The 21413-nt window shown below is 33.0% G+C and overlaps 1 protein-coding gene across 2 annotated transcripts in view; it reads right to left on the reverse strand.

The window, feature by feature from the left end:
- Positions 1–922: 922 nt before the first annotated feature.
- Positions 923–21413, reverse strand: part of AGL (amylo-alpha-1,6-glucosidase and 4-alpha-glucanotransferase) — a 68808-nt gene continuing 48317 nt past the window's right edge. For both annotated transcript variants that reach the window (XM_087446807.1, XM_087446800.1), the window contains exons 26-34: positions 19785–20010; positions 18468–18579; positions 12642–12777; positions 11390–11502; positions 10326–10537; positions 8981–9078; positions 7313–7400; positions 7070–7203; positions 923–3472 (exon numbers count right to left, since the gene is read on the reverse strand). In XM_087446807.1, coding sequence (XP_087302933.1) covers positions 3355–3472; positions 7070–7203; positions 7313–7400; positions 8981–9078; positions 10326–10537; positions 11390–11502; positions 12642–12777; positions 18468–18579; positions 19785–20010 — 1237 coding nt within the window. In that variant the 3' untranslated portion in view covers positions 923–3354. The remainder of the gene's footprint in view (positions 3473–7069; positions 7204–7312; positions 7401–8980; positions 9079–10325; positions 10538–11389; positions 11503–12641; positions 12778–18467; positions 18580–19784; positions 20011–21413) is intronic.

The following is a 21413-nucleotide window of genomic DNA, read 5'->3' on the forward strand; positions in this document are numbered from 1 at the left end:
ATGTCTCACCTTATACTGGATGCTGCTATAAAACATATAAATATAAAACCAGAAGAACACAGAAGCAATGTTTACTAAATTATTGAATGATGTTCATTAAATTCTGAAGAAAGAGTTCACAAAGAAAAGTAGTAAAAGAGTTGATTAAAGAAAAATTAAAAGCGTTTGTAAGTTAAACAAAAAACCTCTAACCAAAATAACAAAGCAAACATATTAGAAAAAACAATTGCAGCCCAAATGACAAAGTATCAGTATTAGTTAATAATTCAAGGCTCACACAAATAAAAAATAAAATAAAATAAAACTAAGCAACTTACTTCAGTCTATTATTTTGGCACAGCGAGGATCTACATAAGTAAGTTTGGCAAGTCTGACAAATTCATCCATAAAAATTGTTTGATGGTTAGAGGTTTGGATTTTCAGGTTAATACTTTTTATCTGAAGATAAAGATATGTATCTGCAGTAAAAATGAACCAACAGTAATTAAGGCAAAGACCAAACAGATCAACTTTGGTCATTAGATGTTATTCTATATATATGTATATATTATTCAGTAGCATAATTAAAAGTGAAAAAATATTTTCGGCCCTTTCCGGAGGCACCCATCTACATTATGTCTATTCTGGCCTGTAGTATTTGCCTTTAGTAAGTTGATGAAAAGTAAAATTCACGGTAGCGTAAAAGGTTTCAAGAAATACCAGGGGAGTGTATAGTTGCTAACAGATCTATTTATACATCAAAAGCTTATTTTGCTCCTAATTTCAACATGGCTAATTAAACCAATTACCAAACAGCTTAAAATTCTTCCTCTTCTTTCTGCCTACATACATCCTGCAAAAAGATAAGCACCTGAATAACTGGTAGTAGTCAGCAGCAGCAAATTAGTTAATGGGTAAATAATCAAATGAAAGAAAAATACAGTCCTTTAGAAAACATTTTTATTTTCTTGGCACACAGACATAAAAATGACACTTGCCCACTAGACAGAGCAGTTGAAGACATATTAGAAATGGATCACAATTCACATAGGTTATAATGTTCACAGGTATGATGACAGGTCTCATGTTTCCTCAGTTATCTTAGAAACTTAAAAAATTATCACAGCATACTGCTTAAACTGCCAAACTCACTTCCCATGTTAAAGAGTAAGACTGATTTGGATTAGTGAAGAACCAAGGCATAGAACCATTGTTGACATGTAATGTAATGGTACCTCATCCAACATCACTCAGGAATGAAGCATTCTATTTAAATGTTCTTTAGTCAAATGACATTTATCCTTTTAAAGTCTAAAACTGTTATTTTAACTACCTTTGATGACATGATGTGCAACATGCCTTCTTAAACTTTAAAATAGACCATGCAGATTATAATAATGTTCTTTCATTAATATTACTTATTAGGAATATGAACCACTTAATATTCTAGCGCAACATGATATCCTAAAAAACTACCGAGGTGGGTATTTGCCCTACTATAAATAACCCAATATGGCTGTTTTTAAAATTCTCAACTCATTATTTATTATTTATTTATCACATTTAACTATCAGCTATTACTTCTTGCTTTCATTACATATGCTGGTTTTCAGTTACTTTTCTTACTACCTTTAACATAGAAGTTAAAGTAGAGCAACATAACTACATAAACCTTTGATGACTAATGGTTCTTTCTCTCAAGGAAGGTCACTTCTTTTAACTGCACAGGGTAGACAAGGTTATAGACACTGAGCAATGAAGAAGGAAGGGAAACTTGAAAACCAATGTGCTTATTATAGATAGCAGTCAGATTACTACCACAACTGACCTTAAATCTGTAGGATTTAATCTGCTTTGGGTTGGGAAACTAGAAAAGTAAGCTAGTTCAAACTATTTCTAAAGCAGGGTCAGCTATGAGAAAGGGTGTGCAGATAATCTTACAGTAAATTGCACGAGCTTTCGAGCCTGGGAATTTGACATCAGAAGCATTTATATATTTTTCCTACCCAGAAGTTTTAGTTTACTTGTTTTTCTTCTTTATTTTTATTTCTTAGTCACCGTTAAGGTGGTGGGTTTGTGATTTTTAACTGAGAAAAGTGTTACTGTACCATTATTTTATTAACTATAAATATATCACTGAATAATATTAAATAGTAATTAAAGGATTTTTGCCAACTATTTTCTTTCAGCTAAAAGTATAATAATCTCATTTAAATGTTTTCTTGAGACAAAAACAGTAAAAAAACTCCATCTAGAAAACAAGTACTGTTCAAAAATGTTAACTCATATAAATGTTAAAACCTTTTTTCCTTTTATGACTTTTTCAGATTTAAGGTATCTTAAAATAACATAAAAAACTTTTCAAATGATTTTATTGAATTCAAGATAACTACTGAATTCATATCTATATGTTTATTATGTTAAAATTGTTTTCAGTGCTAAACTTGTCAATGTAGGTTTTAGTTAATAGGAAACCAGTATCTACTATGATCTATCAATAGACTTTTACACACAAACTAAAAATAATTGTTAAGTTTTCGAAAACTAATATAGCTTTTGTTTTTCTTTAAAGTTCTCTTAAATGTGCCCAGAAATTTGCATTTTGAAAATGTAAACCATTTCATAGTAGGAAACTGGAACTCAAAGCTAATATTACAAAACCGTTTTTAGGAAATAAATTCCTAATGCTTATGTTTTTTTTCATATATCCTATGTATCATTAACACAAGTGAATTATGTTAAATATACTGCTGGCATTCATTATATTAAAAAGATATTAATATGTTAGTGAAAAAAATAAAAGCACATTATGAACATCTGTGCCCCATTTATGAACATATATTGTAGGTGGACACTTCCATGATCCAACATTTAGTTACTATTTATTGAATGCAGTGTGGAAGGTGCTGGGAATAATAGAGTAAAAAGTGAGAACATTAATTAACCACAGGCTATTCAGTATGTATTGTTACTGAATAAAATATATACCACAATTTAAAGATACTTTTCCATTTCTTCAATTATTACACTGTCATATTTCATTTTCGCTTATGTACAAATAGAAGATTACATAATTTTCCTTTTTCAAACTCTGGATTTCAAACTCTGTTTCTAAGCATTTGAAGAATACTTCCTGAATTCAAAAGAAAAACATTCCATTTGTAATAATTTTTATTTCTGATTCAAATCAAAAGCTACCTCTGTACATTAAAACAAAGAAAATACTCTAAAGTCTTACCTAATTGAGCATCAATATTATATGAAAGAGATTTTTAAAATGACTTGAGCCTGTGCATAGAAAGCATTTACATTACATTATGACCTTGCATTCCACAATACAAGTGATTGCACACTTGATAAATATCCATGAATCAACTATAAGTCATAGAGTGTTTCAAGAACAGTACCAATTGTCCAAGCTTGTGTTTCACAGCTGAAAGGACAGTATTTGCCATTCTCATTGGTCAGTTCTGGAAGTCCTTTCCAAGGGGATCTTAAAGAAAGAAAAGACATTTTATAAGATATAATCTAACACGTATCTTATTTGGATTAACAAAATAGGCAAATGCCTGGTACTTTTACTTTCTAGTATAAAAAACAATCATATATAGTCATTTGCTACAAAATAAAACAGGATACCCTAAAGATGTATGTATGAAGAATTTAGATTGAAATTATTCTTTGATATTCAATCTTTAGGGTTTAAGACTTTCAAACACAAAGAAATCCCTTTATGTATTAAAAAGACAGAAGAAACTACCATTTCAAGCAATATATAAATATAGAGAAAAATATCCTCTCAGGCCTAATTTTATTCCTTTTGGAGTAAGTTTATGAGACTCAAATTGTAATTATGTAGATGTATTATGTTTGATTTGACAAAATTGTAAAATTAATATGAAACAATAAAGAAACACTGAGAACTATGTTTAGGAAAAAAATGCCAATTAAAACCAGTCTGCATTTCTATACTAATTTCTCATTCTACTGAATAATAATACAGTTAGTATGTATTGTGCATTTATTATGTTCTAATACTAAGTGTTTTATATACATTATCTCATTTAATGCTCACAGCAACCCTATAAGGTAGGCATCATAATCATTCCTATTTATAGAGCAGGTAAGAGTTTATAGAGGTTACCAACTTGTTCCAGGTCTCATTATCACAACACAGTATTATTATCATATCAAATTTATTCTTAATTTCATTGTAATACCTTAAATATGAAATATAAATAAAAAAATAGAGAATTTTGTAATGTATCATTTTTTAAGTTGGGTTGTTTATTTCATTATTATGCTTGGTAACTCATGGCTATGTTACATATACTCTTCTGTAGGTAGTCACATGTAAAGTAAGTAGCAAGGACAGAATTTGAAATCCAATCTGAACTCAAAGCTCACACTCAAAGCTATTATGTTATCAAAAGTAGCTACAAGAAACAGTAAGAAATAAAAGTGGAAAGGTAGTTTGAGAAAAAATTATGGAAACTAAGGAATTTGGATTTCATTCTGTAGCAATGGAGAATTATTGAAGATTTTTTTAAATGTAAGATTAAAATTGTGAGTTACATTTCAACAAAATTAATCTTGTTTGGGGTACTATGACAAGATGGTGGGAGGAGAGACTAGAGGTATGGGGGCTACTGCCTATTTCAGAGAAAAGGTTATGAGTTACAAATTAGGCAGTGGCAATAGAAAGGAAGAAGATGGGCTGTTAGAAGAAGGTATAGAGCTAGAATCAAATCTTGACAATGATCTGGATGTTCTGAGAGGCAATGAAGTAAAATTAAAAAGTACCTGGTATGTTTGAGCTTGCAGAGCACAAATAATGGTAATACAGTAACAGAAACGGGAACTACAGGAAGAAAAAATATGTGTGTGGGAGAAGATGAATGATGGCAGAAGGACATTCAGGGTAAGTTTATTAGGTAGTTGAAAAGTAGAAGTGGAGCTTATGAAAGAGTTAAAAATTGTCTGAAGAGTGAAGACATGAGATTAGATGAAATATAACAGGAGAAAATGTAGGTAGAAAAGAAAGGAAGATCAAGGATAGATTTTTGGAGAATGAATATATTGAGGTGCCAGGAAGAAAAGCCAGTACATAAAGCCAACAGTGGAGTGGTTAACAGTACAGGCTGTGAAGCCAGACTGCCTGGAGTTTAGTAAGGGCTCTGCCACACTACTGGCCATTTGACTTTGTATAAATTACTTGACTTTCTGAGCTTCATTTATAAAATGGAGACAACTAATAATAGCTCATATCTGAGTTAGTATCCTGTCCATGTTACATGTACTAATATATTAATCCTCAAAACAATCCCAGTACATCCCTTATACAGATGAGGAAACTGAGGTTTAGAGAAGTTAAGCAACTTGCCTACAGTCACATAGTTAGTGAGTGGAGAAGTGAATAATAACAATAATATAATAATAATAATAGTAGTAGCTATTTTATATAGTTTTTTGGATTAAATGAGTAATGTTATATAAATGCATTTAGAACAATGCCTGGAACATAGTTAAGTACTCAATAATATTTGCTGTTATTCTAGTTGTTACTATTATGAGGTCAACAAGGGAAACCTAAGGCTACAGATAGCATAAGGTTTTTCACGAAAAGAGGAAAGCAACAATGTCAAATACTGTAGTCAGGTCAAAGAAGAGAAGTGAAAGGAGGTCACGGGATCTGGGAACCGGAAAGGATCTTGTTGAGTGGCTTCACCAGAGTGGTGAGGGCAAAACAAAAGCCGGATTGTCTAAGTGGGTGGTCAGAAAGCAAAGGAATGAGGTTACTCCTATAGGCAGTATGCTGAAAAGAAAACAGAATAGGACAAGGCTTGAGGTAGTAACAGCATGAAGGGCCTTTATTTTAGGATGGGTTGACAAATATCTTTGTAGCTTACAGGGGAAGGATCAAGTGGAACACCAAGAGAGGATAATTACTGGAGCCAGGTCACGGAACAGGTGGGAGGGATGAGATCATAGTAGAAGAATGATCCCTGCAATGCAGTGTCCTTCTCATGGACAAAAGGGAAGAAAGAGAAAATAAACGCAAATAATGAGAAATACTGTGGGGCAATAAAGGATGGAGTATAAGAATGTTCACCCCAGAGAGACTCAGACTCAATCTCTAGATGAGGCAGAAGAAGCATGGCAGGGTTGGGGTTTTCTTTGACTATATTTAAGCTAATGAAAACAAACTTTGACACAACATTCATGGTCACAGATGGAAGTCTCTCATGTTCTTGTAATAAAGGAGATAAAATTTATGCTGTTTATGCTGTTATGCTTATTGCATTCTGAGCAATAAGATGACATATATTTAGGTTTAATCTAGAATTTGAGAAATGAAGATAGCTTTTGACTGAATTTGTATCATAAAGACACATAACTCTGACACTATTTATCTGCTAATAATTAAGACAAAGGAGGCAACAAATGGGTTTGAAATAATCGTCAAAAGACCAACTCTGATATTTTAATGCTAATGAAAGCATTTCTGAAAGTTATTTATTTATATATCTTTAAATCAGTTAATTCAAAAGGCTCAGCCTGAGTACTTTTAGTTTTTATAATTATTCTGTGCTAACCATATCCAAAAATATCAGCTAAATTTTAAAAATCAAAGCATAAATCACACAATATCAAGTCTTCAAATTAAAATAAATAATAACCTAAAATAATTAAAGGAAGGGGAAAATTACATCATAGAACTTGTATTAAAGAATAAAGCTTTCATGGGCCGGCCCCGTGGCTTAGCAGTTAAGCGCGCCCGCTCCGCTACCGGCGGCCTGGGTTCGGATCCCGGGCGCGCACCGATGCACCGCTTGTCCGGCCATGCTGAGGCCGCGTCCCACATACAGCAACTAGAAGGATGTGCAGCTATGACATACAACTATCTACTGGGGCTTTGGGGGAAAAATAAATAAATAAAAATTAAAAAAAAAAAAAAGAATAAAGCTTTCAAATTTCACTGGGATACCTAGGGTATACAGATATGACTTCTAAGGAAATGTCATTTACCTAATGTCTAATAAATTCACTAAACGCTGGTTATGGAAATTACATGCCCCTAACAACTTACCTCTCAAGATGAACATAATGTCGGGAAAGAACATTTTTAACCAAAAATATAGTCTTTGCATTAGTCTCTGGACCCATCAATTTGGAAAAATACAATTTCGCACGAAGAAAATACCCAATGAGCCACAGCCACTCCTATAAATGATGATTTAAAAGTTAAAAAAAAAAAAGAGCTATGAATATCTAAAAGTATTTGAAAAATAACTTTAACTGAAAACTCAGAGAAGAGAAATGAAATTCTTACAGGTCCTTGGTGATAATTGAAACCTTTAGCAAGATTGTAGTTGTCATTGTCTAAGGCATTGTCATAAACTCCACAGTAAACCATATCACTGCAAAATGATTGAAATTTAGGTTAAAAAAAAGATCAGATGGTATATAGAAAGCATTAGAAAAATTTTTCAAAAGCAAAGGTAAGAGAAATAAGCAAATTTATTTTGTCTTCCAATCTATAGAATAAGCTCATCATCCATTTAACCTTAAATGAGTATACTCTAAGTTCAGAGGCCTTTAATCAGGTGTCAAGGAATGATCAACAAATACTTACTGGCTCATAGAAAAGAATATAAAATAGGTATCTATCCTTCAAGGAGTTAGCCTGACACTAAATATTAAAGTCAATTATTTCACTAGGCCTCTAATATATTTCTAACAATCAAAATATACACAGAATAATTTGAATCAGTAAACATTAAAGATAAAGTTTTTACTAATTATTATATATTGAAGTTGTTTTTTAAACTTCTCCCTAAAGTTATTTTAAAATTAATTAAAATTAGTATATTATCAGATTACAAATAGCGATTGAATACACATAGAGAATTTATACACACTTATAAACTAAAGTATTATAAATTTATTGCAACAGGTAATAAGACAGTTATCTATACTGAGTTTAATTATTACTTTTTTTTTTTTTTTCTTTTAGTGAGATAGACAGAACTAGCCACATGAGTAAGCTTTAACTGTGACTTTTAGTTTTGACCAGTGGTTCTTAAGGCCTCTGCAAATGTGGAGAACACCTCAGAATGCAGATAAGTACACATATAAAATTTTGCATCTCAAGACTGAAATGAATACATAGTAAATTAGGAAAAATCTAGAAAAGCGAGGGTACTATATAAAAATGGGGCTCTCTCATATATTGATATAGAAAGCAAATTGATGACAGGTGTTAAGGTTTACGGGAAAACAATGAAAGAAAAACAGAAAGGTCATTAGAAATTCAAGAAAAAACAAAAGTTGGAAAAGAAGGGGAATATAAATGGCATAAATACATAATCATAAAACAAAAACAAAATTATTATTGGTTTAAATAAAAATGGTGGTGTAATTACATAGGCAGGAGAGAAAGGGTTGGTGGTGAGGTGAGGATAGAGTTAAATCCTCATCTGTCATCACAAGCAGTAAACAAATAATGTCTAATATTTTAAAAAATCAAGAAACAGCTGCATACACATATTATGCAGAAATATGGAAGGAACTACCAGGAGTAACCACTTAGAAAATAAAGATCAACTCTGAGGAGACAATATGTCTATACTTCCAATGTCCATAATAATTATTACTTTTACAATCAGAAAAAACAGGCATTAGAAAATGTTCATGACATATTAGTTTTATAAACTTAAACCTCTTTTATTGATTATTGACTGTAGGACAAATCAAAGGCATTTTGAACTGATGTTTAATGAAGATATAGAAGGTATTTTTAAAAACTCAGCTTGAATGCAATTTTAGAGATTTTATTGATAAGCAAAAAAATTATGGTTGATGCAATATAATATCAACAACATTCTTAATACTTGTACTCCAACTTACTCTGGACCCAAAGTTTCAATGCCAAGATTAAACGTAATTATATATTAAATATAATATGAACAACACTCTTAATACGTATATTTTAACTTACTCTGGATCCAAAGTTTTCATGCCAAGGGGACCAAGCAATTTTTTTTCTGCAATCTCCAAAGCTTTCCATGCTTTTTCTGGAGTAAAGAGCTCCGGAGCCTAATGAATGTCAAAAACAAATATACAAACTTTTTAAGATCACAGAAGAATTAGTTTCCACCCAAAGTGCAACATAAACTATTCACACACTTGGCAAAGACTGAAAACTATTTAAAAATACAGTGTGGGTCAGAATTCGAGTGCTGAGCCTAACCAGATCTAATCCTGTGAGGCTGCCTTGGAAGCACTGTTCTTGGCTTTAGAAGTTAATAAAGTTGTTAGAGGTGATTACTTCCTCGCGTCATTTCAAGAAAGTGTGCCAGCTCCAAAAGGAAGGAAGGCAAAAAGAAGTTGCCATGGCTACGATGAAGGCAGAACACACTTAAACGCATCTAATTCATTCTTCAGAAGATTTACAATAGCTTCCTTTAAGTATATCTGGTAATTAACTATTTTTTGCTTCTGGGGTCATAATAAAATACAGAAGGACTTGCAATCCAATAGCATGAGTAAATTTACTGGTGATATGCAGGAGAGAAACCACTGGTGACTCAGAATCTGCATTCATTTAATGGTTAAATGAAATCAAATGCACACTGAACTGAAGCTACCTTTATGTATCTTTGCATTTTTTATTCTACTATAATTAATAGTACTATGTTTGGAACTCTTTGACAAAGTGGAAACAGCTAGGCAGGCATGGAAGGACACATACCTTCTCTATTTTACTTATTATTGCAGTTTATTTTTGGACTAAGTAGAGATAAAATAAGGAGAGTCTAGAATTTTTGGCTAGTTAGAACTAATTACAGCAATACAACAAAGAACACAGAATGTGAGTTGAAGCTACCCACGGTAGTTCACCAGTCCAGATCTTTCCAACTAGTGTGCTGAGGCACTGGTCACGGCACAGGTGTGCTGAAAAACAGATGCCCTCAGCTTGCAAGGCAGTTGGGTGGGGCCTGGAGCTAACCCAAGCAGTTGGATTCGGCACAAGCAACCTAGTCCATTTAGCCCAGTGTGCCGTACAAATATCATTATTTTCTGTGTGTATTATGATGTGAAAGACCTTGGGGAGAAGCATTTCATTAGTCATCATCCATTATTTTCTATTTTCTGATACCAGATTTTATAGGTTAAGGGAGATATGCATAATGCTTTATTGATTAGAAAAGACTATATAAAACTAGCTAGTAAACCATACACTTTTTAGCAATTAAACAAATTTAAAAACAAATGGGAATGAAGACTAAATAAATCTTATCACGACATTTTTGAAATTTGAAAATAGTAAACAAGTCACTTACTACAACCATTGCTATAGTAAAATTAGGCCTGAGCTGGTAGTCACACCAAGGGCTTGAAGCTCCATAACTATCTTTGTATATGCCACGTTTGTGAACCAGATTAGGATGCTTTTCATTAATATCTGAAGGGTCTTCTGACACATGAAATAGCTTTTCGAAGTTGTCTTGTATTTTTCTGTTCCACTCATCATATGAGACTGTCACAAACTTTCCTGAAACATGGTAAAAGATTTGGCAGTTTTTAAGCATTCAAAGAAATCCATATATTTAGTTATATAGCCAAAGAGTAATATTTAGGCAATAAATTATCCAGGGTCTTTTGAAAGGCACTAGCCTGAAATTAAAAATTATCTTTCATTATAATACCAAAAAAGGATTAGACTATAGCAAATGATCCCTGATTTGTCTTTGTTTGTCTTTGTTTGTATCACTTGTATATGTTTGATAAAGTTACCTTTATTGAGCTATGAAACGAGGCTAGTCTGAATTTAGATGTGCCAGAGGGGTAAAATATACACTGGATTTCTAAGACTTAGTACTCCCCAAAAAGAATGTAAAATAGCTCATGAATAATTTCATGATTAATTTTACTAGTTTCTTTTTACTTTTTTTAGTGTGAGTGCTAGAATACTTTAAATTATGTATGTGGCTTAAATTATATTTCTATTGGACAGCACAGTTCTAGAAAAAGAGTTGTAAAGATTTCATAATTGTTCACAAAAATGCAATTGGCTCACAGTCACACTGAGGAAAAAGAAAAGCACAAAAAGGCAATAACTATGATGCTTTTCATATCTCAGTTCAAAGTTGCTATAAAAATATGGTTACTAACCAGGTTTGTTACAATTTTCATACTAGTAAATTAATAGTTTTTCTTTCCTCTTAATCTTAAGAGTTTTCTAATCTTAGTTACAATTTTCATACTAGTAAATTAATGGTTTTTTTCCCCCTCTTAATCTTAAGGGTTTTCTAATCCTAGTTCCTTGAGTCAATAATGATAGTGTAGGTTAAGAATATAGATGGTACATTCTTAAGTTTCTTTGTAAATAAAATGAACAGCTTACCATGTCTTTTTACTCTGACTTCATGATAAGGGAAAATATTTTTTTGGGATAATTCCAGCAACCAACGAACAGCAGATTTACTCAGGCCCACAATTTCCACAGCAGATCCATCTCTAAAATTAAATTTTATTCTGTTACTTGGAGTCATTTAAGCACTATTTAAAGGGTATTCAATAAACAATTTTGGTGAATTATATAACTAATGTATTATAAAAACAACTATCTATAAAAAAAGCCCTCACTTTATAGGAATGTGTATTGTATATATAAGAAATCTCTCCTTTTATTATTTTGCCATTGCTTACCTTCCTAATATATTTTTAAAAAATTCTATAAAGTAGAACTGGGATTATGGAGTAAAAGGGGATGACAGCTAGAAAAAGGTAGGAATATGGAATCAGAGAATACTGAAACATAGTACCAAAGAAAAGATAGCAAACACGGGATATAAGAATGGAGAAAACCAGGAAAGATGAACATAATAATTTGAAGGCTAATTTTTAAGGAAAATGAAAGGGAAGTACAAGATCTAATAACATACCAAATAGGTTTTTAAAAGAATTTGCAAAGCATGTAACGACAGCTACTACTGAATAATTTTTTTGACAATTCTGACTGAAGATAAAATTTAGAATAAGAAAATAGTTTCTCAGAACTGATACTGTATTAAGCATCTGAAATCATAAAAAATGACGGGATAAAAGATTAAAAAATTAGGGGGGACAGCAACTAGAAGGATGTGCAGCTATGACTTATAACTATCTACTGGGGCTTTGGGGGGAAAAATAAATAAATAAAATAAAAATTAAAAAAAAAAAAAAAAAAAAATTAGGGGGGAAAAAAGGTTCAGAAAGTGAAAGGATTTCATGAAGGACAGGATAGTTGATTGTTTTCTATGTTTACAAAAGATGGGCATAATGAAATGTTTACAATGAAAGCGCTTCAGGTTAAGAAAATATCTTAACCACAGGGATAATGAATCATCAAAATTTCCTTTGAGGTGCTTATAGAGAATCAACCCAGGAGAACTTCCAGAAGAGAACAGATAGCTTTACTTGATGACTTATGCCAAGAGGATTGTGTACGTATATATTAGGGGAGAGGGTGGGGTGAGTGGAAGAGGAAGCGGAGGGAGGAAGTGAGATTTTGACTGATTTAATATGAAGACTTCCTGGCTAATAGAATAAAAGATTCCATAAGTATGTGGCTTTAAAAGGGTATAATTATATAAACACCATAAAATAAACATGACCTTGGAGTGGCTGGGATTCCTCTGTTTCTAGCTCGGTCACTTTCTCCCATTTTATCCATCCATGTGCCGCAATTGAAGCGATTTCCTCCATAAACAAATCCCGTTTCTTCATCAACCCCTGCGGTTACATTAAAACCTGAAAAAGCAAAATAAAACATTTATAAATTTAAAAGGAATATAATAAACTATGACAACTACTCTGGAGAGCAATTTGGTAATACCTTAAAAGCTGAAGATGTAGATAATCTACCCCATAGGAATTTTATTTCTAGATAGATACTCTAGAGAAACCCTGACCTATGTGTACATGGAGACGTGTACAAAGATACTCATGTCAACACTGCTTGTATTAGCAAGAAAATAAATAACTGCAAAGTAGAGGAATGGATAACACTGTGGTTTATTCACACAATGGAAAACTCTCTATGCCATTAAGAATTCATAAACTGGATTTACGTGAATCAAAATGGATAAATTCCCAAAACAAAATGATTGAGTAAACAAGCTGCAAAAAAGCATATGCATAATAAAGATACCTTTTCTGTAAAAGTTTAAAATATAGATAATACTAATATATACAACCATGTATATCTATAAGGCTACGTCTAAGATGATAATATTTGTATAAAACTCAAAAGCATATAAAATAGTTATATATAGTGTATACATATATACACATTATACTATAGTATATAACATAATATACAGAATGTATACTATATAATATACTGAATATATACTACATTATATATATCATATGTAATTTATACATATTCAAACACATAAACACAAAGTACAAAAACATACATGGAAATTATAAACTCTTATTATAGGATAGTCATTAATTCTAAAGAGGGAGGAAAGAGACAGAGATGAAGCTTTACATAAGTCTGTAATGGTTTCCTTCTTTCCAAAACAAAAGAGAAAAATCTGAAGAAAATATGGCCAAATGCTAATAACTAATTTTAGTTCTAGGTTCAAAGGTGTAATTTATATTATTTTCTGTATATTGAAATGTTTCATAATTAAAATTAAAAACTAAAATGATTCAGAGATGTCACAAAAATGTTCTTTAAATATAAAATCTATTTCTACTTAGTTTCCTTGTGAAGTATCAATAATTCTTACCAGCTCAATTAAGTATAAAATTTGTATGTTACCACTACAGACAATAAATTAACTAAATGAGGTTTAATTATTGTTTAAAATATAATTTAGAATATTATAATGTAGTATATAATACAAAGGACTGTAGAAGGAATTTAGATTCTTGAGTCTACATCAAAATTTGCCAATGAGTTAGTGAGTTATCTGAAATATCTGGAATAGATCACTTAAAAACCTTATTATTTTATGTTAAAAACAATAGCGTTTAAAAAAAAGAGCAGGAAAAAAAAAGTCCATAACCCTATTACCCTAACAAAACTATTACATTTATATATTCTTTTCTAGTCTCTTTACATAATAGAAATATTGTCATAAATATTTCATATCCAACTATTTTTCACTTATTAGATTCGATATCCATATATTTTATAGTCCTTAATAGTTACAATTTGTAGAAGTTACAAAATTTTTCATTCCAGTCAATGCAAACATTTCCTGTTAGACATAATGGTTGTTTCATTCTTTTAGGTAATTATAAGCAATGTTATGATCAACATCGTTATGAAATATTACTTTCTTGTGTATTTTAGATTATTTCATGGGCTAGAGTCCCAGAAGTGAAATACATTCATGAACAAAAGCATATGAATATTTTATATCTCATAAAACATATCTGGATATCCAAATTGCTTTCCAAAAAGAATGAATCAATTTACAATGCCATCAGCAGTATATGAATACCTCTCAAAATTAAAAACTGTTGTTGTTACCATTTGTTATGGGTTGAATAGTCTAAACCTCCAAATTCATATGTTGAAGTCCTAACCCCTATTACCTCGAAATGTGACCTTATTTGGAGATAGGAATTTACAAAGTTAATCACATTAACATAAAGTCATTAGAGTGGACCCTAATCCAATCTGACTGGTGTCCTTATAAGAAGAGGAAATTTGGATACAGACAACGCACAGAGGGAAGATGATGTGAAGATACAAGGAGAATGCCAAGTACACACGACCATGGCCATCTACAAGCCGAGCAGAGAGGCCTAGAACAAATCTTTCCCTCACAGCTCTAAGGTGGAGTCAACTCTGCTAACACCTTGATTTTGGACTTCTAGCCTCCAGAACTGTGAGACAATACATTTCTGTCATTTAAGCCACCCAGTTTGTGATACTTTGTTATGGCAGTCCCAGCAAACTAATACATTGGTTTTTTTGCTATTAATAAATAGCAGACTTCTAGTACTCACTATGTGCCATGCATTGTTCTAAGTGCTTTAACATACATATTTCATTGAATCCTCATATCAACCTTAGGGGGTAGGTGCTATTATTATCTCCTTTTTACAAACATAGAAGAGAGTGAGGCAAAGAGAAGTTAAAACTTATCCAAGGGAATACAGCTAGACAATGAGCAGAGATGGGATTTCAAGATAGCAGTTCTGGTTCCAGCATCAGTGCTGTCATTCACTACTGTGCTGTCTCTTATGATAATTTAGTAGAGGAAACAACAGTGACCCACTTTAATATGAATTTGAGTACTGGTAAGATTGAGTGCTTCCCTCATGTTTATTAAGGGATCGTCCATGTATGTCCTTGGGCAAGCTACTTTTACCTGCTGTTCCTATTTCCTGTATTGTGAGCTAGGGATAGAAGTACTAGCCTCTGGAAAATGTCTGTCAAGTAATACACAAAGGCAAAGAGCTTTTTAATTCATTTGATATTAAATATATGACAATAATTGGATAATTAATGTTTAGTGGTTTTACTCTCAGAGATTTAGCTATGTCAGAGATTTAGCTAAAGTCAGAGGAATACATACAAAAACGGACATAGGTGAAAATGACTATGAATGAATAGGCTGCTTCAAATGCACAAAGAAGGTGTGAAGAAAACCTATTTTTGCAGTTCCTGATGAGATGGCAAAGTATCCTAGGCTACTGCCTCCCTTCCCAAAGTCAACCCTGGAGAAACTACAGAAGTACATGTAAGGTATTGATTTGAAGAACTCACATGATATTTGGGGAGAAACTGATGAAAACACATGAGATATGACCAGCCACTCCCGGACTTCTACTCTACCTCGGCTCTTCAGGCTGCTGTGTTAGAACCTCAGGAGACTGTCTCTTTTTAGCGCTGAACAGAGTAGCTAATAATCGAGGGAACATGAGCTTATTGGGAAAAAATAAACAGTAGATACAAGAGGAGTCTAACTACTATAAAAGAGAGAGAAGCCGAGCAACATATTCCACATCAAGCAGAATTACTGGAACACATGAAGCAATAATATAAAATAAGCAAAAAGATATCCTCAAAGACATAGGCAAGATATTATTAATATGAAACAGGAACAAAAAGTCATTAAAAATGACTAAGCGGAGATGTTAGGTCTAAAATTTCTAATAGTTGAAATAAAAAACAATAGGGACTAAATGGTAGATGAATTCAGCTGAAGAATGAATTAATGAGATGGAAGATCAGATTGAAAATCCTCCAGAGGCCGCAGGAATGGGTAAAAAGAGAAAATAGAAGAAAAGAGCTAAAATCTATGGGGTTAGAAATAAACAAGAAGATATCTAGATAACAGTACTCCCAGAAAGCAGAAAGAGAAGGAGAGGAAATATATGAAGAAATAAAATGATAAATATCCCAGAATTATGAAAGACCTCAGATTGAAAGGGCTCATAGAGTGCCAAATGAAACAAAGAAGAGTTAGAGTAAAACCCCAAATTAAGACAAAGAGATGGTTCTAAAAGCTTCAAGAAACAAAGAGTAGATCACCGCTAATGGAGTAAGATGTAGGTCAATAAACTTTTCAATAGCAATAGTGGAAACAAGAAGTCAACAGAACAATAAAAAAAAAGTGATAACATCAAATGCTGCAGAGGATGGGGAGAAACTGGATCTCTCCAGTTTGCTGGTGGGAATGTAAAATGGTACAACCACTTTGGAAAACCGTTTGGCAGTTTCTTATAAAACAAAACATGTACTTACCATACGACCCAATCACATTCTTGGGCATTTATCCCAGAGAAATGAAAACTTATGTTCACACAAAAACCTGTATATGAATGTTCATAGTAGCTTTATTTGTATTAGTCAAAAAATGGAGACAGGTCAAATATCCTTCAACATATGAGTGGTACAACCATGAAAGTGAATATACTTAGCAATAAAAAAGAATAAACTATTGATACATGCAACAACCTGGATGGATCTCAAGGGGAGTTATGCTTGGTGAAAGAACCAATCTCAAAAGTTACATTCTATATGATTCCATTTATATACATTCTTAAAATGACAAAAATATAGAGATGCAGAACATATTAGTATAGTCAACCCTCTATATCTGCAGGTTCCACATCCGCATATTCAACCAACCATGGATCGAAAGGCCCATGATGATTGCATCTGTACCAAACATGTACAGACTTTTTTTTCTTGTCATTATTCCCTACAATACAGTATAACAACTATTTATATAGCATTTACAATCTATTAGGTATTATAAGTAATCTAGAGATCATTTAAAGTATGTGGGAGGATGTGCATAGGTTATATGCAAATACTACACCATCTTATATAAGGTACTTGAGCATTCTTGGATTTTGGTATCCGTGGGGGTCCTGGAACCAATCCCCATTGATACCAAAGGGCAACTGTAGTTGCCAGAGACCAGGGTTGGTTGGTGTGACTATAAAAGGGTAGCACAAGGAAGACCTTTGTGGTGATGGAACAGTTCTGTATCTTGATTGTGGTAGTGGTTACATGAAGCTATACATGGTGTAAAAATGTACCGAACACACACACACAAATGAGTTAATGTAAAACTGGAGAAAAATAAATATAGTCTATAGTCTAGTTAACAGTACTATATTGTCAATTTCTTTATTTTGATATTGTAGTACAGTTCTATGAGATCCTCAATGGTGGAAGCTGGATGAAGGGTTCAGGGTACTCATGTATCATTTTTGCAGCGATTAGTCTCTAGTTGTTTCAAAATTAAAAAGTTAAAAAAATTTACAAGCACATAAAGCAATATATGTTTTGGAAGACAATAAATAAATATACAACAAATCCACTGGAATATCTCTAAGGGGAATGGGTAATAAAATGAAATAAATTATCATTAGCCTTGCATTGGCTGGTGATGATAGCGTGCCATAGAATAGGAATATGATGAGCTTCAAAGAGGTTAAAAAAGTATATCATTTTAACTCTGTATACAAACAAACCTTTTTACAAAAAGTATTTTCTAAGAGCCTAGGTTATAGAGACAGACAGACTATGGATGAAATCCTAGCTCTGCCACTTAGTAGCTATGTGACTGCGCTAGCTACTCTGCTTCAGTCATCTTATCAATAAAAATGGGAACAATATAACTCATGAATGCCCAATGTCCTTGGGAGTGTTAAATGGGAATAACACAGGTAAAGTAGTTAGCACAATGCCTAGCACATAGTAAGCACTCAATTACTAGCAATTATTATTATAAATGCACCCACCAAAATTACCTTTCAAATTGGCTGACAAAGATATAAAATTTCATCTTTCCTTGAGAAACTAAAACCAAATTGGTAAGCTGAGAAACTGTTAATCTTTTTCATTATTATATTCTGAAGTTCTACACATAAATAAAATATTTGTCAAATAAATGAACAATTACAAGGTTTAATTTCATCTCATCAGTAAATCTTTCCTATGTGAAGTTATGTACCTTCATCCTTCATGTTTCGATCTATCTGTGGCCCAGCATTCCTTTCTCGGAACTGTATGCCCTGCATGTGTCTTTGCATAGCTTCCTGTATTACTTCAAACAATGGTTGATCCTGTTTGAGACATAATGAACGTAGTGACCTCTGTTAGAAATTACATTTCTCTTATCTTCCCCCAAATCCCACAACTTATGTTTTGTAAAAACATGTATTTTCCTTTGGAAGGAGAAATGGGGATCAGGAGTGGGGCTGGGGAAAGCAGCAAATAATACAGCCCACCTTTGGCATATGAATATTTAACATATTGTAGTTTTGACTATTTACGTTTGTGACATGAAATAATGCGTAATTTTGCTGAGACATGAAACTGAATCTTGTGAGCTAATATAGTTTCTTACAGTGAATTGTTCAGCTAATAAATGAATCTAGCTTATAAAGAAATCTGAATTTTAATTTGGCTTTACTGTTCTTACTCATCTACATACATAGTAATAGTGATAAATTATATACTAAAGTGGTACTTCAGGTCAAAACTTTTTTTGACAAATGTTCTTTGTATACTTTACGTTATAAACATCATGGGGACACAAATCTATATTAGCCCTGAGGTAGTTTAGAAGTCCCCCACAGTAATACACCAAACAAACTATAACATAAAGGCAGCTCAGAAGTGGCAAAAGTACAGTATCATTGTACATCATTGACTGGGAAAAAACCACTCAAAAATGTTTATTTATTCTTCACTGTTCATAAGATAAACTCTGAACTCCCTGGATTGGTAGTCAAGGCTCTCCACAACCTCGTTCACTCTCCCCACAACCTCTTACTACCCTGCAGGTGCCCTACAACAAAAGCCCAACGAGACTGAGCAGTGTGTCCTAAACTATGCTTCCATTCACCCTGTTTTTTGTTATTCCTTTCATCTTTGATGTCCTCCCATAACTTTTCTCATCTCTGCTGAAATCCCACTCACCTTTTAAGGTTCAGTTTAGGTGAAATTAGCTACTTTCTGAAGTCTTCCCTGAGACACACCTACTAGATCATCTCTCTCCCTTTTATGAAACTACATAACATTTCCCACACACCTCTTTCTGCAATGACCATATTATATGGACATCATCTCTTCTACCATGTTGCAAGCTCTTTAAGCAAGGAGTAAGTCTTATCTCTGCAATCTCTCATGGTTCTAGCAGGTGCTAAATAGGTACCAATATTTGAAGAATGCTTAAGATTCAGATTCTTAATTATATATGTATTTTTGTATTAGAAGCTAAAAGTCATTTTTCAGGAAAAAAATTATTTTAAAAAATGATTTTTACCACTGTGCCAGCAGACAAAGGAACAGAATCATCTGTAGGATACATTCTGGAAACCGGGCACCTGAGAATGTCTAGGCCATTTGGAGCAATTTTACAGTAATCCTGAATACACTGTAGCCACCACCACACAGCATCCCGGCAATTGTATCTGGCGTAAGTTCCTTCACCCAGGAGATTAGGAATGAGACCGTGTCTTAGGGTACCAGCAAATGCTAAAATAATATTCCTAAAACAACAGAATTAGGTGGATCATTTGACATGAAAACAATCACTTAAAAAAACTGAAGTCACTTTTGGTGACTATTATTTCAGATGCATTTTCTCTCCTGCCCTTATTGCTTTGTATTTTCATGCAGAAAGTGGTCACAATATGATAGAACAAGCACTGAATTAAAAGACAGAAACCTTGATCCTAGCCCTGGCTTTTTCTTTTAAGAATCTGTGTAACTTATCCTCTCTGGGATAGTTTTTTCATCTGTGGAGTTAGGAATTGGACTGGTTAATTTTTAAGGTCCCTCACAGCTTTAGATCCTACTTTTGAAATCCTTGGTATTTCAAAATCTAAGTAACTAAGAATGTGAACTTTATTATTTTAAATAGTAGATACTAAGAGCAAAGCAAATTTATAAGAAAATAAACGGGTAAAAGCTGACCTTGAAAAAATGATCCATCAAAAACTGGTAGGGGATAGTTTATCTTTTAAAGTATTATTCTACTTTCATATACCAAATGACAACTTTGTAAGATGGCATGACATTCTAAAAAGAGGATGAAACTAAGAAATAAGATGGCTGAGGTTTAAATCCTAGTGTTGCCATCTATATGACTTTGGAAAAGTCATTTAAAATGTCTAGGCCTCAGTGCTTTTTGGCTAAACCTTTTAGAAATTTAATTAATTCTATATCTCAGTTTAATGCCGATCTCTTACATAATAGTGCAATAGGAAACTTATTTTCTGCAGTATAAAAGTGTTAGTATGGACAGTGACACTTCCAGTCGTAACCATCCAGAACAATGTCATATACTTGAAAGTTGAATAAGAAGACCTCTGTGCATGACCTCTACAGAGTGAGGAGGTAGGACTACCTGTGGTAGAGAGAGCCATGTGTCCACCAAAAGGGCTTTCCTACATGGCCCAACCTACCTTACAGCTGGTCGTGGCCAAATGACTGCATTCTAAGGCAAAAGAATGTGATGGAACTGATGTATGTTAAGTGCATGGAACAGGTGTATTTTCCCCAGACTCTTTCCCTCTCTGCCAGCTGACTGGAGAGGCCTTGGAGGCCCTGGAAGATGACAGATCCTCAAGATGAAGGAGCCGGCGTCCCTGAATCACTATGTGGAAAGCTGTCTCCTGAACACCCATATTGGATGAGGAGCAAGAAATAAATTTCATTTGTGAAAAGAAAGTGAAAAGAAAGATTGAAATTTAAGAGTTTCTAATTTACAGCAGCTAGCACGGCCCTAACAAAAACATTATGCTCTGAAAATCATCTAGATCAGGGGTGGCAAACATTTCTGTAAAGGGCCAGATAGTAAATATTTTAGGCTTTGTTGGCCATATACGGTCTCAGTCATGTATTCTTCTTCTTCTGTTTTTAATGACTCGTTAAAAAGTTAAGAACCATT

This window comes from Ceratotherium simum, chromosome 2 (assembly GCF_057802395.1).
Source record: "Ceratotherium simum simum isolate JZ-2026a chromosome 2, ASM5780239v1, whole genome shotgun sequence".
Classification (NCBI taxonomy): domain Eukaryota; kingdom Metazoa; phylum Chordata; class Mammalia; order Perissodactyla; family Rhinocerotidae; genus Ceratotherium; species Ceratotherium simum.